Here is a 25,603-nt window from a genome sequence, read left to right as displayed (position 1 = left end):
TACATTAGATACTGCTAATTTAATGCTGTTTTCTATGATTGGGGTTTTGGATGGTATAGTTGCACATCAGGCACCACAGTGGATTTTGTTATAATATTTGTGTATTCTATTTTATAGTTTTTGCATAATATATAATTTTGTTCATTGGTTTGTTAAACATATATTACTTAAAAATCAGTTTTTTTAAATGTCTCATGCATAAAGATGAAAATATCCTTAGTTTGTTGTAATTCATGCATGAAGGAGTTAATAAATCACACACTGATGGAACATTACTATATTGTAATTATATATATATATATATATATATATATATATATATATATATATATATATATATATATATATATATATATATATATATATATATATATATATATATATATATATATATATATATATATATATAGAGATGACCTCCAACACAGAGAAATGTTGTCAGTAGTTTGTAGTATAAGAAAAGAAAAATCACTTTATTCAAACACATGCCTATAAATAGTAAAACCAAAGAAACGGATTATGCGAATGTCAAAAGATGTAATGCGTTTACATGCAATGTACAGTGGGGCAAAAAAGTATTTAGTCAGCCACCAATTGTGCAAGTTCTCCCACTTAAAAAGATGAGAGGCCTTTAATTTTCATCCTAAGTATACCTCAACTATGAGAGACAAAATGAGAAAAAAAAATCCAGAAAATCACTGTCTGATTTTTAAAGAATTTTTTTGCAAATTATGGTGGAGAATAAGTATTTGGTCACCTACAAACAAACAAGATTTCTGGCTCTCACAGACCTGTAACTTCTTCTTTAAGAACCTCCTCTATCCGACACTTGTTAACTGTATTAATGGAACCTGTTTGAACTCGTGATCAGTATAAAAGACAACTGTCCACAACCTCAAACAGTCACACTCCAAACTCCACTATGGCCAAGACCAAAGAGCTGTCAAAGGACACCAGAAACAAAATTGTAAGACTGAAACTGCAATAGGTAAGCAGCTTGGTGTGAAGAAATCAACTGTGGGAGCAATTATTAGAAAATGGAAGACATACAAGACCACTGATAATCTCCCTCGATCTGGGGCTCCACGCAAGATCTCACCCCGTGGGGTCAAAATGATCACAAGAACGGTGAGCAAAAATCCCAGAACCACACGGGGGGACCTAGTCAATGACCTGCAGAGAGCTGGGACCAAAGTAACAAAGGCTACCATCAGTAACACACTACGCCGCCAGGGACTCAAATCCTGCAGTGCCAGACGTGTCCCCCTGCTTAAGCCAATACATGTCCAGACCTGTCTGAAGTTTGCTAGAGAGCATTTAGATGATCCAGAAGAGGATTGGGAGAATGTCATATGGTCAGATGAAACCAAAATAGAACTTTTTGGTAAAAACTCAACTAGATGTGCTTGGAGGAGAAAGAATGCTGAGTTGCATCCAAAGAGAACCATACCTACTGTGAAACATGGGGGTGGAAACATCATGCTTTGGGGCTGTTTTTCTGCAAAGGGATCAGGACGACTGATCCGTGTCAAGGAAAGAATGAATCGGGCCATGTATCGTGAGATTTTGAGTGACAACCTCCTTCCATCAGCAAGGGCATTGAAGATGAAACGTGGCTGGGTCTTTCAGCATGAAAATGATCCAAAACACACTGCCCGGGCAACGAAGGAGTGGCTTCGTAAGAAGCATTTCAAGGTCCTGGAGTTGCCTAGCCAGTCTCCAGATCTCAACCCAATAGAAAATCTTTGGAGGGAGTTGAAAGTCTGTGTTGCCCAGCGACAGCCCCAAAACATCACTGCTCTAGAGGAGATCTGCATGGAGGAATGGGCCAAAATACCAGCAACAGTGTGTGAAAACCTTGTGAAGACTTACAGAAAACGTTTGACCTCTGTCATTGCCAAAAAAAGGGTATATAACAAAGTATTGGGATTAACTTTTGTTATTGGCCAAATACTTATTTTCCACCATAATTTGCAAATAAATTCTTTAAAAATCCTACAATGTGATTTTCTGGATTTTTTTTTTTTTCTTTCTCATTTTGTCTCTCATAGTTGAGGTATACCTAGGTTGAAAATTACAGGCCTCTCATCTTTTTAAGTGGGAGAACTTGCACAATTGGTGGCTGACTAAATACTTTTTTGCCCCACTGTATGTGTTGTCATTTCTCAATAAGCATCACTACATTACCCCCACCCACCACACAGTGGGCTTCTCTCCTCATCTTTGCTATCTTTATTGCTGCGGTCGGCATTACTCCTATCCTCTGTTGTCTGGACTCGGAGCGCTGTGTGTTCTTTGGATGCTAATCCTTTTAATGCCAGGTTTCACCCCGCATTACTCAAACCTGCTGCTCAATCACTATTATGCAACCTAGGATCTTCTGTGAGTGTGCAAGAGAGTGGGGACCTACTCTGTGGTTAATAAAGAGGCCATTTGTTGAGCAAATTGCTACTGATAGAATTTAGTGGAGGGAGGCTATGATTGAGAAAGCATTGGTTAATTCCTTTAGTCTTGAATCATTATATGGCTGTTCAAGGACCACGCCTTTGTTTGTTTTTGCATGTTAAGGCTATTTGCTTGAAGTGATTTGCACAGAGAAGCTGTGTATTGTTTTCCCAACCATGGCTGGTGGTTAAGGTTGGTCAGTTAGTCCAGTGTCTTCTATGGTTGGAAAAAAAGAACGACAAATATTTCTTCTACCATCATATATCATAAGTTGTATTTTATGAAATGCAAACCCTGAATTTGATATGTCAATACATAAATGTTTGCTTTTTAATTCAGAAAGGCTTTACGCAAAAATATGAGCCAATGATAAGCTACATTTAAGTGCAAAGATATATAAAAAATATCAACTTTAAGAATCGAACATGGCGTAAAAAATACAAAACATATACATCAAACCATATGTGATGCAGTGATGACGTATTATGAAAGCAGACCCGGAAGTTAGCATTGTTTTGCTCTCTTGGCAAAAAGCAATGGGATTTTTGAAACACACTGACACATGTGCTCAGCAGGATAATCCTGTCACATTTCAATCATTTCCCAACATTCATGGAATAGATGAATGGTAAAGGCAATCGCCAGAAGTAAAAGTAAACATAAAGCTATAACTGACCTACATGACGGTCTCATGACTGCATGGAACCACTGCTTAGCTAAAGGGCGGACTCGTGTTCAGTGTGATGCTATTTAGTAGTCTCATTTAGTCAGTTGTGTGCAAGCTCCATCTTTAAGACACATAAAGTTTCAGACATTCATCAGGGCGGAATTTACTGTCGTTTAATGTGTTCTACAGACCTTATTTAAGGCATCTCACAAAAACGTTGAGACGAGGAAACCAGGAAGTGCTAAATGCTAACTCATTCCCGGGCTTAGGACTGATTCCTGCACCGCTCTTTTAGAGACTGCATTTCACTAAGGTTAAATGAATTCCTTGCGTCCCTCACTTGCGTCGTTTCCCTGCGACTAGTCCCTCCACCAGGGAAGCATGGAGATACGCAAGGAAACCACGAGAAGCAGGGAAATTAGTTTTAAGAGCAATGGGACGTCCTTTCCTCCGGAGCGTCACATGAAGCGACGTCCGTCGTGATGACGCTGCACAGCTGTTCGTCTGACAGCAGCCAGCTCTGTCCCCGTTATTTCCACACACACCCCCGCCTCTGTTAGTACACATTTACTGACACAAACATGTGTATCATCTGTTGTAGACCCAAATAAATTAAATAAAATAAGAACTCATTCTCAAAAAAGATAAACGCCATTCTTAAAATGTATAATCAAACAACAGTTTGATTAATATTGATTAGAGTGCACAACAGAAATAAAACAATTGAGAGAAGAAAAATAGATATTATCTATCAAAACCCAGTTAGATTAACATTCATTGGATTGCACACTTTGTTTGTTTTGTGTGGATATGTAGCAAATTCAATTTTAAATAGTACTTAATGACTGACTGAATGGAAATGACAAATCTAAAACAAAAAAAGCGATCATGAAAATGTTTCCAATAAATGAAGATTTTTTGACCACTTTGTTGTTCAGATATATCACTTATTTGTAACTGAATGATGCATTAATTGAAACAAAACACAGTATAAACTGAGGAGTGACTCCCGTGAGGTTCATGTATTTTCTTCACTCCACTGGGAAACTGCTCTCATGTCAAGAAGCATCAGATCAGTGCATGCACTGCATCGTCCAATCAGTGAGCGATACACAGTAAGGGGGCGGGGCGAGTGTCTGAGGATTTCATCAGAGGATGGTCTGGTGGTTCCTCGATTATCGCTCCTCCATTATCACTCCTCGATCCTCCGGCAAAAATAAGGCCAATGGGACGCTACTCAAGATGGCGCAGACAAATCAACTTCCGGTAATACCGAGGAGCGAGGAAATAAAAAATAAGAGAAGTGAAATGCAGCGAGAGTGTATTTGTCTTTGCTTCTGTTTTCCGCTCTCCCTGTAACCCTGACCCTTTTAGACAGTACTGTATGAATGCTGAGGTGGTGGATCTAGGCATTTCTAGCTTGTGTCTCTGGGTGACTCTCTCTCCCTCCTTCTCTCCCGCCGGCTCTCCCCCAGTGTGTGCGCGTGAGTGTAGTATAGAGCGAGCACTAAGGACTTGCTGCTGTCAGCCCAAATGCCCCAATAGCACCTCTCTCTCTTGCGTATGGAGGCCAAAATGGCCACTCATCATTCCTCCCTTGCCTCCCTGACTGACTCACTCAGTAGCTCTCAGTCATTCTCCATAGTCAGGGTGTGACTATGGAAAACCACTGCCAGGGCTTACTGGTAAAGTCTGTGTGTTCTTTCCACTATCAAACTACAGCACAGCCAAAAGCCTTTACAATTCAACTATTCAATAGGCCTCTTTTATCATCGCTGGGTCATGCCAGGCCCCTTTTATTAACTTTCATTTCCGCTGAAACGCAGCATATTTGAGAGGAGTCCCTCTTCCTGGGAGTAAGACACATTTTGCCAATGGATAGAAATAAGGAAGTAAACCAGAAACATAACTGACATACATATAGGACTTCTCTCCAGGGCTGCACAATTAATCAGAAGTTTATGAAGAAGGGCAGTATCCAATACTAAGGGCAATATTTTGTAAAGGATTCAATATTATTCTGAATTAAGTATTGTAAAGCTACAGAGATCGTCCGTCACACCATAATCATTCTTATATATTTTTCATCGATGCAAATAATGTTTCAAAATTATAATTCCCTCTCATATCACAAAACGTATCGCAATTGCCAAATCAGTCAGAAAAATTATTAATCAAATCATCAAAACGATGTCTTTGCATAGCGGTCATAATGAAGCAAGTTTATCAGCAGTGCTAGTAAACATTCCTAAGGAAATAAACCCTCGTGTCAGGCGGCTGTACCCAACAGCCAGTAACTGGATAGACTGCCTTTCTGTGTGTGTGATTTGATCTTTCAATGATGTTTGAAATGGTAGCTGAAGCGCACATTTGTTTGAGTAGAAGACATGCATTAATAAATGGGCCTGCTGCTCATGGCTGCATACACTCAAAAAAATGATTTTATTAAACCAACATGATTTAATTACGTGACAAAATTCCACGCAATTACATTATGTTACTCTAATTTAAATGAAATATGTACATAATACATGATTCACTGTTGTTAACCCAATACATGTTTATCTCATTCATCCAATGTAAAATTAATGCTTCAGGTTGATATATTTTACTTTAGCTTAACTAACATGTGTTTACCATGTTGGTTCTATTTAATCCAATTGCATGGAATTTTGTCACATAATTATAATATGCTGATAACACTAAATTTAGTCTAACAGAACCATTAAGTCACAGAAACACAATTGTGCTAATAAAAACCTTTATTAGAACAAAGTGAGAAGTTAACATTTTCTTTCTAACATTGACTGATTAAAACACATTATACACATTATAAAAAATAACCTCACAAATGGTATCAAAAATGTACATCAAATGGTATCACATAACTCAAAACTCAAAAACATTCCTAACAGAGAGCAAATTACCCTACAAGCCAATTGTCAGGCTCATCATAGTAATACTAAAATAAAAAAATACATCCTTAGACTGTATGAGCTCTTTCTTACTAACCCTAACCTAGAAACATACATGTCACTGTTTCATTCCTCCTCAAATGTGTATTTATATGAATGAAATATTCCTTCTCTGTTGCAATTGAACATGCACACAACTGACAGTGAAATGTGGATGATTCTATACGCTGCTGTGATGTTTGTTTGGCATGGACTCTGTAAATGTGACTTAAAAGATGGTTCCAAGTCTTAAATGTGCATGGACAAGTGGCATAGGCGCATGGATATCGAAAATTACGACCATAATGGCCATGTCTTAGTTTGAAATGCTTCAACAACAGGCGCCTAGAAGACACTGACGTACCACAATCTTTGCAGTTCCACATGTACTGTTGTAATCTGAAAATCAAAGAAAATATTTGTATTATTATATGTTATGGCAACCACCATAACATAGCCTATATGCGCCTATATGTTTTAGTAATTTACTGATGTAAATCAAGCAAGGTCAAGCAGTTCTTAAGATTACAATGTGCTAAAACTTCAAACTTGCTAAAAAAAAAAAAAAGATGCTGATTACTGACCACCAGTAAGAAGAGGTTGCCCTGCTGCCAGCAATGTCAATGTGTTTGTTCCCAGGACACCTGTGAATAACAGACATGGTTAGGTTAATCTGCAGTAGCATGCCAACTCCAAGTGCAATATAATTTGGGCTAGAAACTATTATTTGAATTGCTAGACTAAATTAGTATGTAAATGCCGAATGTGAATTATGTTTAAATGTTGAAGTTAAATGCATCAATCTGGTGCACTTTGAGAGCAAAATCAACACCCATGTGAAACAGTACTGTAAACCAGTGGCCGCGTTAACCGAATATTCTTCTGTGAGTTTTTGTTTTACACTGTGCACGCTCCCGCGAGGTGCAGTGGACAAGCATAACACGGCGCTACAGTTCACGAGCCCGAATCTCCGCCCCCCCCCCCCCCCACCCCCCCCACACTACTTACTACTAGTACTTTTTCTTTATGTATCTTACTAAGTTGTTTGTTGCTCTTTCCTGGCTGCTAGTTAGGTGAGTTTTGGTCGCAGTGTCGCTTCTGAAGTGCCGCTCCGGCAGCACTACACTCATGCATTCCAGTAGTTATTGCTCCACTAGCCCTTACATAAATCTAGTGTTGTATTTGTATTTCTAATTGATATAACGTGCAGGCACTATGACTTCTTTTGATTTGGATCAAAAATTGAAATATGGCGTTTTAGAGTGCATGGCAGCAAGGCACCGTGCACGATATGCCAAGAAGCTAGCTAGCTAGCCGCTAGTTGTGAAATACTTTAATATCAATTTAGCTGAATTCACAGGTCTGAATTCACGGGTCAATATTCACGGTAGGTGTATGATATACATACCAACGATGTTTCATATTTGTAGACCTCGTCAACACATTAATTAATCTAGATAGGACTACTTACCATATGCATGGGGGTCGTCTCCCTCGTGTCTGCATGCGGTCTTCCTCCGTGGTGTGCCTCGCGATAGATTACGACGTCATGCGTCTCAAACTAGCAGGTGTCATTAAACCAATGCATTCCATTCACGTCAGGTCAAACTAAGTGAATCTTGCTCATTTAAAAGCCATGCTTTTTAGCTGGTATAATTAAATCCAATTATGTTTCACCCCTTGCATCAACGTAAACAAATCATGTTAATTTAAAATCACATAGTTATATGTTGGTTCTATTAGATATAAATATATTCAGTTCAAAACATATATATTTTTCATTAAACAAACTCAAAATAGATAGACTGGAGTAACTCAGACCTATAATCGTTTTTTTGAGGTGTATTTGCAGGTTAAGACGATACATAGTGAATATTGAGCCTTTAACATTTAGAAAACCTGTTTTTCTTCAATTTAGTTTTTTGGTTGGCAAGAATATATATTTTTTTTGGATAAAAAGTGAGGGAGGCAGCAGTTCAAAGTGCTTAAGCAGGCTTCTGTATAACCCAGGTCAGAAGTCATGTGATAGCGATTCACCCCAGCACATGGAGTCTGTTAGGACAAGTGAAATCCCCGGCATTATGCCCCTGCTCTACCTGTTGTTTCTTGGCCGGCTGTCTCTGAGCCCTGCGAGTTCACGTTGTGTTTTCTGTCTGCAAAGGCACTAAGCCATCTTGAGGGAGCTTTCAATGAGAAATGACAAGATAAGACCCTGAGGCACAGGGTCACTATCGCGCTGGCATCGAAAAGTACAGCGTGTTCAAAAATGAGAATCTGAACTGTCCTATAGGGTTGGAGAAATAGATTATATCAAATGCCACCAAATATTTGGCCAAAGATATCGACATTGGGACCATATTTGAGGGTTTGACGGTTGATTGGTGCTTTGCCAAAATATTACATTTTTTATATATTTAATATTTTTGATAAATATCAGTGATGTGGATGTATGGTGATGCGTAATTATCGAATGCAAATTTAACATTTAGAAAAATAACTATTAGAAAATGACATCGCTCTGCTGTTATGCAGCCATTAAAGCCTGGAAAATACAACACTTAAGCCAAATAACCATATTATATCCAAGCTGATTACTCGTCTCATTTGACAATATGGGTATAATGTCAATATATAATTCTAAGTTCTACGGTCAAGTCTGTTATATATCACATTAAAATGGTGCTAGCACTGACAATTATTTAATAATTTATTAATCGTTTGTTCTGTAAAACGTCCATCCCAGTCTCTGAAAGGACAAGATGATGTCCTTAAACGTATTGTTTGGTCAGCCCATAACTTATAGAAAGGCAGTTAATTATATTATCAAACAAATTAAAGCAGGAGTTTGAGCTAAAAACGGCCTTTTCTGCCACTTTTGAAAACGATTGTTTTTTTCGATAAGCCGATTATTCAAAAAAGTTGCTGATTATTTATTCGCCGAATCGCTGTTGATTTCTCGATATTTACTGCTAATTTGAACCTTCTATAATTACAGGGGACATTTAGATATTTATATTGCATTTACTGTACATCTACATTCTTGTGTGCTAATAACATTTCATCCTGCTATAGGGCCACATAATTGTATGTTCCAGTAAAAAGAGAGCTGCTGAAGGGTTGTTGAAAAGTTGAGTCTTAAAGTTATTGTACATCCATGTGTTGGGCTATAGAGGGTGGAGGATCACGGAGTAGGAGCAGGGAAATCACTGGACCACATGCTAATCTCTGTTGATGGTTTATGTAACTCCCAGGATCACGTGAGCCCACGTCACCACACGCCCAGCTTCTGTCTGTACGCAGTAATTCCCTCACCAGTCAGCCATTCAAACACAAATGGATGACATAGACAGAGGAAAATGAGGAGCACACATATACAGTCATCATAACCTGGCACGCTGCCTCTGATTCCCAATGCAGCCGCACTCACCAATGCATCTGTAGGGAGCGACCCAGATCTGTTCACTACATTAAAGAAGGAGCGAGGGGTGTCAGAAAACACTACACAAAGAGGCTCGGGAGGCTCTGATACTTTGGAGTTTACATGATCCCGCTGACGGACGGCTCTATGAGAGCACAGGGAGTACAAGGCCATGACGAGATGGCAATGAAGCTTTTGTTCTGGGAGCTGGAGCAGCATCTCAAAAGGTAAAATAAAGACAGGGGGTCCCCAGAGAGGGCGGCTCAGCATGGGCCAATCACTACAGTAGCTGCACACAAAGGGCTCTCGGCTATACTGTTTCCATTCAGTCATTCATAGCTTCAGGGGCAGCTTTTACACTGTGGAATACTTAAAGCCTATTCTTTAAACAGGTTTGCTGGGTAGACATATCTCAAGTGATAATATAGGTGTGCGGTGATAACAAGGGAACTGTAGAAAAGTGTGGAAAGAAACATGACATGCATCTGTTATGTACATTTGTGACATTTAGTAATCTATCTAGGAGACTGCGAGTAACCAAACCCACAGCTTGTTCCTTTTTTTGTCACTGATTTGCTGGCCATACTGGCTGTTTTGTAACAGCTCTGTTGGTCCCTTTCACATTAAGTCACCTCTTCTTCTGCAACAATGTTGCAACAACACATAGGTAACTCTGGTAAATTCCTTAAAACAGAAGCTTGACTTCCTTTGTTATGATTGTTTTGTTGTGATCTTAAAGGCTTTCTGTTGCAGTGATCGATCCGGGACTGTTTTCATTTTGAAAATATGTTTTAACTAAAATCTGGAAATATACATGCAGTGCTACATGGACACTAGTTTTCTTTAGGTACACCTGTACAATGTAATGTGAGTAAGCCCTGTAGTAAATCAGATCTCAGGGGAATGGTTTTTATGTTGTTTGTTATTTTAGGAAACATTTAGTGGTATCGCTGGATTGTTAGCATTATATTGAGGTATTTCTAACATTTGCCTTCTATGTCGATAAGCTTTGTTTATTTTTTTATTTTTCTTAAAGATAACCCATTACAATATACTGTGACCGATTCTCCATATATTTTGATAGAAATACAAAAATCCAAGTCATATTTAGTATGCTATGCATAGTAGAATATATATTTATATCTGAAAATTGTAAACTATGTTTGGACGCAGTTTTGGATATTTGTTTTGCAAACCTGACCACGAGCAATTTGCATAAAGTTTGGGTCATTTCCCTTAAGGTGCTTCAGTGGGTCACTGGGCTCTTGTTGTTTTTCAGCAAATTAGCAAGGCCATGCAAGTGGTGTATCAATACAGCAGTGCTTCTGAGATGTAAGCATCTCCACTAAGCCCCACAGGAACAGTCAAATGTGTCCACTCAACTGGTGCAAACTAGATATGGTGATTTAGCAGCTTCTTAGATAAAGAAATGTTATACACATAGACTAGCAAATTCCCTGAAGGTGTAAAACTTCTTGACAATAAACCAGATTCTGATTCTAAGGAAAAAGTCAATGTTGTGGTAAAAGGTCAAAATATTAACTTTAATTTACAAACCTCACTAATCAGACTAAACAATACTCTGGATGTATTTTTTAAATCCTCATGTCTTGCTTACAAAGTGACGTATAAAAGTAAATTGCCTTTAAAAAAATATATTGTTAGCAGCCAGTTATAGTTTCAGTGTGTTTTCTAACTGTGTGACTCCTCAAGAGCTGCAGTTTTGGCAGCTATTATGGTCTGGATAATTAGTTAAATCCTTCTTCTAGTCAGTGAAGAGAGCGGAAGAGATAAGAGTAGCTTAGAGTCTCTCATTAAGCGATTTGACTTCTCAATAAGTGTTTGACTGGGATCTGGGGTGAGCAGCTGACGGTACACACAGGCTGTGTTTGAGCTTATCGAGCTTAATGAGCCACAACTATGCTTTGACACCTACATTAGCATAAGCAGCTATTGAAAATCCTACTATTCACTTTCAAATGACTTGAAAAGGTACTCAACCTGTTCTCTGTTCAGGATTTGAATATGTCTCCCTATCCTCCCCCTCTCCCATTCATCTTCCCCAATACTCCATTCGGCTTTGGAAGTTTTCCCGCGGTCACCCTCTTTAAACAACAACATCTGCGCTTCAGTAGTACTTAGCACTTCAATTACTTGTTTTAGTACTATTTGAGGGTGTTTTTTTTAATATAAACCTCCACATAATTCATAGATGGCCTCCTTTTTTTGCTCATGTTTGCTCAATGGGACACCCAACTTTATTTATGTATTTTATTGTATTATTTAACAGTTGTGTGAGAGAGCTGCAATGATAAGTTGAATAATCAATGAGTTGCAACCAAAAAATTATCAACTGTTTTGATGGATGATTTATTTAAAATGTTCATGCAAAAATGGTGGAAAATGCAGTTTGAAACCTCCAAAAAGATGGATATTTGCAGCTTTTCTATGTTTTACGACCTGAATATCGTTTTGTTTTTTACTGACAAAACAAGATATTTACATACATCAGCCTTGGGTTATTATCTTTAATTTCATAAAACAAAGGATTAATCTGGAAAACAACTTTCAGATTAATCAATAAAATAAATCACTGTTAGTTGCAGCCCTAATGTAATAAAATAAATCAGGATTCTGTTTTTGTTTCTCTCGAGGTCTGCGTAGTATGTACACATGATTTTTGAGGTTTTGGGTGTACCTGGAATGTGAGAGAGTGGCCTTTCCGACTGTACAGGAGGTGTTTTTGTGGGGGTCTTATTGAGTATTATGTCTGTTAGGAATTTCTGTATGGAGCAGTTATTATAGGTGCGTCTGTCTGACCAAAGATACTCCTCTCTGTAAAGGCATTTTTGGATGTGTAGTAACATTTGAGTCAGATTGACCTCATTTAATTCCCATGGCTTCCATTGTCTTTGAGACCTTTGACGGGTGTTTCATCTCCCAGGGAAATTGATTATATAGTATCTAGCAATCAACAGTTGAAAACCTGGGGTGTCTGAACCCACCGGGGAGTTATACAACCCATGGGACATGTTTTCAATCAAGTCAGGGAATGTCCAGGCATGTCCAGGGACAAATGGCTAGAGAATAGGCATGTTATTTATCATCTTATTTTTGAAGAGCCAGTTGGTGCTACAGGAAAGTATAATTATGGATTTGTTGATATGCACCTTCCAATACTTCAAGCCCTTCGCGCTAAGTAAGACTCAATCATTTTAATTAAATGTTGGAGGTTGTTTTGCCAGGCTTTCTGTGACGATGTGGCTAAGTCTGCACTGCTGTACAGGGCCACATGGGGGCATCATATGTACAGACAACATGCTGGCACTTTATAAACATCCACAGAATTTGATTCAACCACTTCTCCTGGTGTATTATCTGATCATTATCCCATGGATATTATGCCTTTTACTGTAAATATCAGTTATTTTGCAAGGTGTTGGAAATATGATGTAGGTATTTTCGATGTTTAGGCTATATGTTGGTGTTCCTGAAACAGGGTAATTAATCTTGCCGAAAGAGTAGTGTAAACATTAAAATATACGCTCTTCAAAATATAGGTAAATGATCCAGAATATGCGTTAAAGGTCCCATGTCATGCTTTTCCGGTTATTACCCGTCCCCTTGTGTGTTATGAAGGTTTTTCTGCATGTAAACGGTCTGCAGATTCAAAACCCTGAAAGTACACTCTGTAGCGGGTAAAACTCTAACACAGAAAATACCTCTCCAAAACGCCTCGTTGGAGATACGTCACTGTCCATTGATTCTTCCGGGTAACTCATGATGTCATGCGTTACCCGGAACCAAATGGACCAATCCATGGAGCCGTTACGTTACGTCCACGGAGCCGTTACGTTAAGCCCCCGCTGATTGGTCCAAATTGACCGATCCACGGACTTCCTCACACACACACTCAGTGCATGCAGCTCTGCTAATCTCTTCTCCCTGGCTGCAGGCTGATAACAGACAGTTGGGGGGATCGTGGCGAAATTCTCTCTGCAGACCCATTCTCACAGCGTTTCTCAACCTTTTTTTTACTCAATATCAAGCCACACTTATTGTTTTTACTTCGGCTGTGACTTTGTGTGTGCTCAGGGTGAGTTTGGCTGTGTTTCGATGTGTATCGCTAAACAAGGAAACCACACCCCCAAGGAGCTCAGCGCGATTCACAACGTCCCGACCAATCAGAGCACACTTTGCTCACAGGGCGGGTTGGGGCTGGAGCTATTGGAGCTACAACGAGCCGTTAAAGGCAGAGTGAAATTCAGTGAATACACCAAGCGGCAAACTCTGGGGAACAGCCGGGACGCCAATACGGAAGTGCAACACACTGCAGTTCATACATGGGCCGCTAGGGACTGACTGCAGAAAGGAGCAATTTCCCCCCCATGTTAAAATGCCCAACTTTACAGCAGAAAAAAACATGTTTCTACCCATGGATGCAATACATATTATTATCGATATAGTTAGATTCCACCTTCATGATTATGAATCTGTGAGTGAATTGTTTTCTAACACGACCCTTTTATTTATATTAGGTCTTAAAGTTTTTGCATAAATTAGGGCGTGGTCACTTTGATGGACATGTACATGCCTCACTGTCAGCTAACAGCAACTTGTCCACTCTGCTAGGCTACAACCATAGAGGCTACAACGTTAGTTAGTCATAGTACTGTACTTGACCCTTTAGCTTTAGCCGCGTTCGTGGTGATTGTGCCTTTTAGGGAATATTGTTACAAATACCAGACAATTAAAATGTCGTGCTGTGCGCTTGAATATACAAACAGAACTTCCAAGAAGTCTAAAATGATAATATTATACATGTTAATCCCGTTCGCAGGTGTTTGTGTGCTTGGTAGTTTAACTTGTTACTTATTAGCCAGCTAAGGACGTAACCCTTTATACATACATATACATTTTTGGGACCCAATTATCCCAGTGGTGGCCGCCGGAGCTAACGGAGCCGCAGGGGGCTAGCTCCAGCCGGCGTCCCGGAGCTAGCCCACTAGCTAGGTCCGTTAGGTCCGGGCGATGGAGTCCGTCGTTTAACTGGAGATCAAGGAATGCAGCGAAACGCAGACTTGGTTCGCCTGCTATAGTATTAGCTAAATAAATGATGTTGAACAAGGCTTATTAAGTTGAACATCGTCAACAATTGTTCTGCTATGTATCGGTACTTATTTTCTTAACGTGTGAATGACACGCATTAAGAATAACAAAATATAGCTAATTCTCTTGCAGATTGTCTCATTTGATTATGAATGTAACGTTTATATAGGGGAACTACACTGTTAGCAGTAACTTGGTATGCATGTATTTCATGTTAGCTTAGCTTCTTAGCCTGAGCTAGCTCTGTTTACTTCCAGTTCGGAGGCAGCAGGTCCCGCCTCGGCTCCGCCTCTTTGCCCTTATTTGGAGCAGGCTGGAGTAGGCGGGAGTTGAACTCTGACGTCACTGTCGAGCCGTTGGTGGCCGACTTCGCCTACTAAGGGCTTCTCGGCAACTCTGCAGAATCCTATGGTTGACGTCACGGACACTACGTCCATTTATATATACAGTCTATGGAATACACGTAGTTTACAGAGATGCTGTATGAGAAACCAAAGTGATTTTTGAAAATTACAATATATAAATCTATTCTAGTAGACCTCAACAATGGAATTATGATCAGTGGAAATGGCCATGACATGGGACCTTTAAAGTCTATGAAATAAATGCTTATTTTTTATCCAAACCTGTAACATGTTAATATTTACTATTGCATTGTGGAGAGAGAACACTTTACCCAACATATTGTTTGTACATTATCCTAGTCATTTCCTTACCGTTAAAACACTTTGTTTTGTTATAGAGATATGAACAAAATCCCATCACTCAGGTTATGATACTGGTACATTCCTTTGATTATAAAGCCTGAGGCATCCTTAGGGTTAGGGGCTGACACATAGATATTTAAACAGTAGCTGATTAACGTGCATTGTCCGGCCCAAAATCTAGCCCTTCCCCTGTCCTGTTTTCCAGCACTTCTGCTCTTTCCCTTCCCATCCGGTTTCCCCCGGTTTCATCCGCCTTCTCTCTGTTCTCAGACTATTTTATGATAAACGCATCAGCTGAGCGGCAGGTGGGAGCGTTCCTAAATAAATTACGCAAATAGCGTCACTCTCGACCAATCAGGGGCCGGGCTCTGTGTGTCGCTGGATAAATTATGCGGGCTTGTCCGGAGCTGCAGTTTTTTTGTGTGTGTACCTCCGAGATGAGCTGACCTTGGATTGTATTGCTACCGCTGCTGTCGGTGCACCACCCTTAACGGACAGTGTTAGAAGAGCCCGTGTGGATGTGCCTTTTACATTCCGAGAAAGTCGAGTCGGGACACCGGTGTGTTTGTTAGCGGACTGTGAAACATGACCAGTATGAATACTCCCTGTTTCACCGTGGCTATGGATCTAGGCGTCTGCCAGCTGAGAAATTTCTCCATATCTTTTCTGTCGTCGTTATTGAGCGCAGAGAGCTCACACGTCAAACTCGACAATGGGTAAATACATACCATGTGTTACATATGGAGCACTTTAGTTCCCGCAGAGCTGCCTGTGTGTTCAGGGCTCTCTGGTCGGTAATGTCTGTGTGATGGAGGAGGGATGCTACAGTATTGTTACACCCAGAGGCCACACTGCCATAAACGCTTTCCAGGACATCAGGAATTGTCCCGTTGATTTTATAGACATTTCCAGAAGCTTCCAGTAACAACCCACATTTCTAGCAAGAGCAAAGAAAAGGCAGCGGCTCTAAATCCTTTTGTATTAATGTTACACTATATAGCAGTCTGTTTTAAAATATTTCCCTTTTCTTTTTTTGCAGTTCCTCGGGGGCCAGTGTTGTGGCCATAGACAACAAGATTGAACAAGCAATGGTGAGTTTCAACTTCTTCCCTTTTGTTTGGTGGAAAATGTTGTTATTGTTATATATACTTCATACTGAGTGGGTGTTTACAAATATTAGTTAAGAAGAAAATATAGGCTATTTAAGGATTTGCATTGTGATGAGATGCAGTTGAAACAGTGAGTTTATTCATTTAAAACCTTAGTGACAAAATAAAAAAAGGACTAAGGTTTACTGTGGAGTGAAATTAGTGTAACTTTGGATTGTACTGTAATAACCACTCCATAAATAACTGTAAAGATATGATGTCTTCAAAAAAAGTGTGCATGCTAATGTAAAAGTAGTAAAGTAGCTAACAATACCTGAAACGACCGGCTGTTCCCGACTTGAGACAAAGTCACGAACGTGTTATTAAAGTTTATTTTTCATTTCTTTATCACACTACATGTCTTTGCTAAACTATGATAATATTTGGTTTCATTATTTTCTGTTTCCCTTTGTTGTTGTCGCTGCTGTCGACTCTGTTGCTAAGCAAACTGTAAGGCTCTCACGCCTAGTTAAATATATCTCGGCCTCTGATTGGCCCACACGTAAATGTGGGCAGGGTTAATGACGTGGCACCATTGAATATACTCAGTTTCTCTTCTGCAATAGTAGCGAGATTATGTTTTATATGGCATCACATTTAAATATATTTTCCCACTTACTACACGTAATTATTTAATATCATAATTTTTTCAGCAGTTAATCACATTGTGTTGATTTTTAAGTTATTCTTCATTCTTATTGGAAGAAAACGGTTTCATATTATAGTAGGTTACAAGACAAGGGAATGCCACAATATTTAAAGTGTAATATTCTTACACGTGTAAGTGATACAGGATTTGCCCAATTTATTTTAGTTGTCATATGTAGGATTATTTAAATAACATTTCTTAAACATACACATGTATGACATAAACGCAATATATTGAACAGCATTTTATGTGTACTTCATTGTAATATAAGAGCAGTTGGCCCAGGCCAGCACCCCAGGTGGGATAGCCTGATATTCAGTTGTTATTTAAGTGACTTTACATGACAGAAATGAGATATTAAACGTCAAGAATGGGCCACAGGTTGGTTAAGATAATTGCCTAACTCTTCTTTAAGTCAATAAGTTGTTATATTTCAGTCATTAACCCATATCTCTTTGTGTCTCAGGACCTGGTGAAGAGTCACCTGATGTATGCCGTGCGTGAGGAGGTGGAGGTCCTGAAGGAGCAGATCAAGGAGCTGATCGACCGTAACTCCCAGTTGGAGCAGGAGAACACCCTGTTGAAGACCCTGGCCAGCCCTGAGCAGATGGCCCAGTTCCAGGCGCAGGTTCAGACCGGCTCCCCGCCCGCGCCTCCAACAACGGCAACACCGGGACCCCCAAACACCACCCAACTCACCCAGCCCAACTCGCACAGCTCTGGCCCGTCGGCGTAGCATGGTCTGCACAGACTGACGGACTAACTGAAACGTTTTTCAGTTCTGCTACAGCAGCAGAGCTAAGCCTTGCCTTCTGCAGCAGGATGCTACGCTGTCAAAACAAGAATTTGCACATATTTATCTCTCAGAAGGATGCAGCCAGCGGGACGAGCAGCGCAGTGCTTTACAGCATGGCGGTGGAGGGGGACAATTTCGAAATGCTGTGTGGGGGGCGGTTGGTTTCGGGGGAGGATTCAATCATCAGAACATTTGCCAAAAAACCCTTGGACATATCAATGAGAACGTCTTACCAAGAAGAAACAAAACTGCTTATCAGTGGCGATAATACCCTTAGCTATAGATTAAAAAAAATCACTGTGCCTGTGTCTGGATTTTAGTGATGTCGATTTTACTGATTGTGGCGATGGAAGAGGATGAGGTAGAGGATTGTACTAGCTGTTACCTTTTTGCTGAATGATGTAAATAAAAAGTGGTTCCCTCTCAAGGCTATATCCTAAAGTTACAGGCTGAGATATTCGAGAGAAAGATAAAAAGGCCTTCAGAGTGACAAATGAAGAATGTGAGCAATTATTAAGACAAAGTCCCCATCTGGAATGGGGGAGGGGTACGAGGTTGTTTTGAACAATACATGGCAGCATTGATGACGTTACTTCAAATGTGGGTTGCTGGGATGAACAAACAGTGGTTTCTTATGGAGGTGATGATATTCTATTTCAGTATTTCACTTTCAAGCTCCTCATTTTGCCCTAGACAAAGCTCATCATTGCTGTTTTCTCAACCCTGCAGTGGCATGTAATTTAAACCTTATTCGACAGGGTTGAGACATTGGGCTTAGCTGCATTTTCTCTTTTTCCTAAAAGTTTGATGGGCAGAAGAAGATGTATATTTCTGTATAGTGTAAGTACCATGATGTAAAATAGGGAGGAGAAGGAGAGAAACAGAGGTTATCTGGGTCACACAGATTGAAACGGGTGAGCGAGGAACGTCTGTGTCGTCTATTTTTAATGCTGTATTTTCAAGACTGGGTGGACAGGAGTTTAGGTTATTTAACTTACAACACAACAGCCAACAATGTTATCCATATCCCTTACTGCAACAATAACTTAATGTAAAATCATTTTTCTTTCTGGCGTATTGCACTTTTTTTTGACTGAAGTATTTTTGGATGAACAATATCTAGTTAAGACTCAACATAAAACACTTTTTTTCGTAACATTCTGTGTATCAGTTGTATGCTCATGTTCTGTGCATGTTTCTGCAAAAAAAACGGATAAGATATAGTAACATGAATACCACAATTGCACTTGACAGTTGCACATCACAACTTTCAATAAACTGCTTAAGGAAGAATAATCACCTGGGTCAGCTTCTCTTTTTTATTCCTCCTCCTGAGCTCAGTCTGCGGATGCTGACCGGCCGTTTGTCGTGTCACACTGCTTCCTGTATGCTTGCTGTGTTGCTGAAGTCCTCTGCTTCTGGCTGTCATTGAATCACTGCCAGCTATGTTGTACAACTCTCTTGTTAGCAGTCAGGTAAAAGCTATGACCAAGAGGTGTTTTGGTTCAAACTGCTCATGGATGGCCCTCTGATTTTAGACCAAAAATAATTGCCAACGCTATACATGTGTTATTCTTTCCTTGGGAATGTCTGTATAATTTGGCACCACCTAAAATGAGACAATATTATTTTCTTACATTCACTTTAACATATGCTGTATGAAGGCTAGGAATAAATAAACGATTGATGAATATATTTATGCTTCAGTTTGAATGGAGTTGTTCCCTAAAAGTAAATACTCTCAAGAGACACAACTGCTATTCAAGTTAAACAACAAGCAAAACCAAGGATAATCTATTTCCTTATCCAGAGGCCACTTTTGAAAAAGGATAGGATGATGGGTCATTTTATATTGATAATAATGAATGCACGAATTCTAAGATGTCTATAACTCATCTTTAACTATGATATAAGGCCATTCTTGGCTTAGTCCGGACCTCTAATGGAGTGTCTGGGGGTCCTTCACTATACAATATATCATGGGGCTTCTGCTTAGTCATGCATATTGTATGGACAAGTACAAGGCTTGGATAAAAATGTCATAAAGGTTGATGCATTCAAAACTTTGCAGACATACAACAAACGTGACTTTTAGTAAGTTGGCTACTTTATTTGATTAGTTATTCTACAGGGTATAAATACCCTTAATACAATCCAAGCAAAATGGTGTCTGTGCACTGATCATGGATTTGGATGAAAGAAGTACAACTTGTTCTTGACATTTATTTGAAAAAATATTATTTTCACACAGCACAGACATATACTTGAACAGACAGATATGGCACATATCAGCAGGATTCACTGGCTGCACACACTCTCACGTCAACAGTCAAAACTTCATACACACACACAAGTGTCAAGTGAGTAATGAGACACACATGTTCTCCAGCGGGCGTGGTTTGAGACTGTCCATAGAAAAGCTGTCAGTACCACAGACTGCAACACTGTAAACACTTATCGGGGGTGGGGGGATGTCCCCAGGATGGTGGGAGGATGGGCGGGAGGATGGGGAGGCTTCTCTCTATGAGGGCTGTAGCGTCAGTCTGCGTGGCCTCTGGATGGGGTGGGGGAGGTGCAGGCTAGCCAGGCTCAGTGAGGTTGTGGGGGCGAGGTACGGATGCTTCTTCTGCGTCACATCCCCATACGGATGCTCTGGATGATCTGAAATATGGCTGAGAGACAACCAAAATACAGTCAGCTCTGTCAAAACCCCGCAATTCTATGGATATTTTTCACAGGGAAACATCAGTAAAGGAAAACATAGCTCAATTCATAGCTGAAGTCAATTCAGCTGCATCAGTTTCAGGGTGCTTGTATAGTTATTGCTCAATGTAATGTTATTGACACTACTCTAGTTGCTACATTATGATTTGAATCCACCAGCATATGAACATATCTTATTGATGTTTGCATAATTAACCAGCGATTTTCTCACTCCCAACTCTTGGGCCTAGGCGTTTAACTCTGACACTCCCTGAACCCCTCAATGCTGCCACTGTTATTATGATAGGATTAGACAAGGAAGTCAGGGTGGTTGGAATTAACAATACACAGGACTCTAAACCAGGGGGCTGCCAAAAGTCAATTTTTATCTTTTTAATTTACAAAAGTTAATTTAAGTAATGTGAATACTTGTGTACCATACGTAGCTTGAGTTACTAAACAAACATACTTATTTGAACACACACCAATATTTGTTTCCTAACACTAATCAAGTAGTCACAACGATAGCCATGTGTAGAAGTCTATTGGACTACCCTGCACGTTGAAAAGTGACACTAAAGGCTTTAAATGTGTATTAAAAAGTGAAGCCAAGGGGTCCTAACCGATCGTTCGGAGTGAGAACTTGTTGAATCCACGACTATATTAGCTATACTAATTTACTTCATTGCACAAACAGACCCTTTCTTTTGTAAGAAACAAAAGTGCATACCTGATCCACACACAACAAATACAAAGAGGGCAAGCAGCCAGGGACCCACAGGATACTTCTCCTCTTGTGGTCGCTATGGAAAACACACACACATATATCCTTAGTGTATCAGCATTTCAACAGAAATGTGACAGATGCTGCAGAGCGAAAGTAAAATAGCTTTACATGGATAGGTTTACAAAAGGGATTCCATTTCCATCCCGCTCAGGTAGTTGTTGCTGCTGCTTTTTGCCTGGTCACCCTTTGTCCTCAAAACCTGCCACCACAGATGATCGGGTTTGTTGTGCTGCTCACCAAAATGACCACAATAACAACTTTGTGGTTACACTGAACACAGCTGAGTGTCTAATATACACTGAGAGGTGGTGAGTTAGTGTTTTTTGATGAGTGGAACAGCATGAGTCAGTTAGTCAGTCTAGACCGATTTAGGGAGAAACCATCAGCCTCCAACAGATGATTTCATCAGTTTGGAAGTGTTAGAGGGTTGTCTGCTTTTAGTGAGGGAAGTTGTTGCTGTCAGTTAACGATTCTGGAGGAAAACAGAGCCTGAGCAGCCTCAATGTTTGATCTTTAAGCTGCTGTTTAAATTACATTGGGTGACAGAGGAAGAGGAGGATAATAAATAATTGTCAGATTGACTGTAATGGCTGGGCTGTTATTAAGAGTCTCAAAGGTTTGAAGAAGCCTTTCTTTTTCAATGCTAATTATGGCTAAATTAACTGAATACAACCCCCTTTTAAATAATGTGTGGAAAGCAAAAAAAGGTGATTTGTTTATTGTTGGTTGGAAAAGAGATATATCATGGCAAAGAGAATAAGTGGAAGAATCTTCATCAGCATTTCTTGACCTTGGAAACTATGAGATCAGATACTAAATGGACATTGTGGTGAGTTTATTTTGTTAACTGCTGTTTCCAAGGTAAACAATGAACCTTGAAATATTTGTCAGCCGACATGGATGAGAGGCCCTCAGAGAAGTGGAAACGAATGTCTGCAAATCCATCAGCTTACAAATGTGATACAATCAAAAGTATGATTGTTGTGTCAACTGTCACAAAGTAGTGGTAAAATCACAAATCCACCAAAGTAAAAGGTGATGTCTTCAAATCACAGTAAGGACATTCAGTTTACAATAAACAGATAATCAGCTAATAATCACATTTGAGAAGCTACAACCAGTAAATAGGCAAACTGATTGATAAATGACTCAAATGATGAACACATTCATTTAATCTCAAATCAATAACTGATTTATCGATCTGATTATTGTTTGTAATGTTGCAGATAAAACATAACTCCTTGGTATGCTAACTAGTCACTACACATTTATATCCCAATCATAAATGAAACTACAGCCAGTAAATCCAAACATCTGATGCTGTCTTTAGACTCAGACATATGCCTGGTTGTTATTATTTATCTTTTGATGAATTAATAGTTGTTGTATTACATGTCCAAAAGACACTTAATTTGCCAGCAAATGAACATTTGGTACACTAGAACTACCACACAATTACATTTGAGATTTAATTATTGGAATATCAGCTTTAAATATTGATTGGACTCATTTACTGATATATTTTTGGGATATATTTTTGGGTGCTTTAAAAAGTGCTTCATCACCACCAACATGTTTGCATGTATTACAAAAATCAACCAGCAGCACTGACCTAGCTATATCCGAGCCTACATTACGTAACCTGCAGATGTTTTATTATCATAATTTCACACAAAAAAATTAAATAACGTCAAGTGACGTGAGGGCGGTGTGCATAAATAAGATGTTTAATGATGAAGCAGCTCAGCCTGGTGGGTCATAATGTATCAGATAGGACCAAGATGTGTTGCTGTATGACATCTGTGTGATAAGCAGGAGGACACACTTCACCCCCCCCCCCCCCCCCCCCCCCCTCATCATGCTGCTTCCATACCGGAGAGAACGTCACCTATCTGGGCTAATGTCATGCTGGCACCTCGCTGATGTCAGTTAGCGGCTCACCAGCGTCTTGGCCACGTTTCCTCTCTGCGTGATGTTCTTGCTGTGTTTCTCGTTGGCCATGCGGATCCTCTGTTTAGCCACCATCTTCCGGCACGATTATAAAACCCAGGATAAATTAGTCTGCTTTATTTTCTGAAGCTGCAGGCTTTCGACAGCACCCCTGCATCAAGCTAGGAGACCTCTGACACTTTAACACCGGAAACTGGATGTAATTACTTTCAAAATACGAGCATGGGATTTTTTGAGGAACAATGTTTGCATTTTAAGAGGAGGTATGGAGAGACATTTTATCAACAGCAAGTGGTGTTTTACTCTCTTAATGTGTTGTAAGTTTTCTCTGAGTTCTCAAAATAACTTAAATGTAATATTTGCATTGTAACCTTTTATTCTGAAGGTCTTCACAGGAACTAATTTATTTCATTTTGGTTTTCTACACGCTCCTCTTTGCACCTCGTGAAGATGAGCGCGTATCCAAAGGCGCGCTCCACAATTGATAATGGATTTAATTGATAATGTTCAGAAGCGGAGAAAGAAAAATGATTTATGTCATTATCACATGTTCTACAAAATAAACAAGCAGAGATCAAGAAGGTCTGTAGTATTTAAAATAAGATTCCTGCAAATTCACATTTTACACCTTTAGCCTACCAAAAACTGGCTAAGATATTCATTAAATATAAAAAATATTTGTGAAAAATATATTTACATTTAAATAAACGAGATGTACAAATATATTTGTGCAATTCCGAATGATGAGCCTTGAGATACATTTGTATATGTTTATTTGTTATTTGCATGATTTCTGCTCTTCATAGAGCAATATAAAAACATCAAATTAGACTAATTGTCTTTCTATTCTCTACGTGAGTAAAACACAACAAAAAGAAAAACAAAGACAATAAGTCACAATAGTGATAGCAGTAGAGACACAACCTTAGTTCTGATTGAATAGTAGCCATTAAGTAAACCCACCTGTAGCTGAAGTAAATGCAATCCTGCTTCATGAAGGATAATCAGCACAACAAACTTTTTGTAAAGTTAAATCAACCCATCTCTAAACCAACCAAGCCTGAACATTTAACGTTTATGAAGGCAGGATTAATAGTAGGACAGTGAAATGGTGCTCTATTTAGAATAAGACTGAGTTATTGATCCTTTAGGAATACACGGGTGCTAGAACCTCCCACTGTTAAATGTCACCTATTATGCAAAATCCACTTGTTCATGTCTTTTATACATCAACATGTGTCCCCTCTGTGTTAAAAGATTTTGAAAGTTTCAGGAAAAAAGATTTGCTCACTTTTTGTCCTGATCCATTTATATAAAAACCTGTCTGAAAATGAGCTTATCAGATTTTGGCCACTTTATGATGTCATAACGATTTTTTGGCTTCTCTAACGCATTAGCTAATAACCAACCAAGGTAAAAATGTATATTCTAAACTCAGTCTAACGTGGTGGATGACGCCTCAGCTTTACCCAGTATGATGTGCACATGTTTTTATATCAGTTACGGCTGACTTACATCATTCATCACTCCGTCCAACAAGACATCAAGCCGGCTGCTCGGAGAGAAAGGAGGGCAGAGAGAGATAAAGCAGAGGTTGCCTAGCAACCGCATCAAAGGGTTTGCTTGGGGAGTGAAAGTCCAGCAACGGAGAGAAGAAGAAATGTCCAACTTCTCTAAACAGCCAATTTATAATTAAGTGTGATCGAATGGCGGCAGGCCAGTTTCTCTGCTATATGTGCAACAGAAGGAATCCTTTGGCTGTATCAGTGACTGATCGTTTGTACTGATGTCTTACATAAATGATACATTACAAGACGTCATACACCTGTACCACCAGAGCATGCCGGGATAGAAAATACATGGATCCCCTACATTCACAGCAGACTCACATAAACCAAATAAATCTACAATTTAATATAGTTGTATTAAAGAAATAGTTTGACATTTTTGGGAATATTTTCTTGTCACAGTTTAGGATCAGAGGATTAATATTTATCTCACGTAAATTAAAGGAGTATTTTATCCAAAATAACGACAATTTGTATATCAACAGTTATGATGTGCTACCTTGAAATGTTGAATTTGTTATATGTTTTGCTGATGTTAAACAAGACCTTTCTTGTTTTTGTTTTATTCTGTGTTCCCTGTGAAAGCATGTGGGAGAAATACAAGTTTTCTTTAAGTATGTAAGGTAACACGATGCGAATAATTGATACAAATGTTTTGATTTTGGGGAGTTTAGAACCAGAATGGTTTTAGCACACGTATAC

At 39.3% G+C, this 25,603-nt stretch overlaps 2 protein-coding genes and 1 long non-coding RNA gene across 3 annotated transcripts in view; 1 reads left to right on the top strand and 2 right to left on the bottom strand.

Moving 5' to 3' along the window:
• Nucleotides 1-19,192, top strand: part of LOC307029144 (TSC22 domain family protein 1-like) — a 40,358-nt gene extending 21,166 nt beyond the window's left edge. The window contains exons 2-3 of the mRNA XM_079664836.1: nt 16,340-16,391; nt 17,564-19,192. Coding sequence (XP_079520962.1) covers nt 16,340-16,391; nt 17,564-17,833 — 322 coding nt within the window. The 3' untranslated portion in view covers nt 17,834-19,192. The remainder of the gene's footprint in view (nt 1-16,339; nt 16,392-17,563) is intronic.
• Nucleotides 5,248-7,653, bottom strand: LOC307029149. The gene is made up of 3 exons (XR_013805241.1): nt 7,538-7,653; nt 6,651-6,710; nt 5,248-6,465 (listed from the first exon to the last, which is right to left on the bottom strand). It is a non-coding gene; the product is annotated as an uncharacterized lncRNA (long non-coding RNA).
• Nucleotides 19,193-20,071: 879 nt separating the features above from the next.
• serp2 (stress-associated endoplasmic reticulum protein family member 2) lies at nt 20,072-23,502 on the bottom strand. Its single transcript, XM_079664841.1, has 3 exons — nt 23,325-23,502; nt 21,327-21,399; nt 20,072-20,565 (listed from the first exon to the last, which is right to left on the bottom strand). Exons 1-3 carry the CDS (start codon nt 23,406-23,408, stop codon nt 20,525-20,527), a joined length of 198 nt encoding a protein of 65 aa, XP_079520967.1. The 5' UTR covers nt 23,409-23,502; the 3' UTR covers nt 20,072-20,524.
• Nucleotides 23,503-25,603: the final 2,101 nt, after the last annotated feature.

This window comes from Notothenia rossii (genome assembly GCF_949606895.1).
Source record: "Notothenia rossii genome assembly, chromosome: 2".
NCBI lineage: Eukaryota > Metazoa > Chordata > Actinopteri > Perciformes > Nototheniidae > Notothenia > Notothenia rossii.
The sequence above is the reverse complement of the archived record's forward strand: the minus strand, read 5'-3'. Positions and strand labels throughout refer to the sequence as shown.

Coding starts and splice junctions, on each gene's coding strand:
- serp2 (XM_079664841.1), bottom strand. CDS start 23,408: ATGGTGGCTAAACAGAGGATCCGCATGGCCAACGAGAAACACAGCAAG. Junction 21,400..23,324: donor GAAACGTGGCCAAGACGCTG/GTGAGCCGCTAA, acceptor TGTTTTCCATAG/CGACCACAAGAGGAGAAGTA. Junction 20,566..21,326: donor ATTTGTTGTGTGTGGATCAG/GTATGCACTTTT, acceptor GTTGTCTCTCAG/CCATATTTCAGATCATCCAG.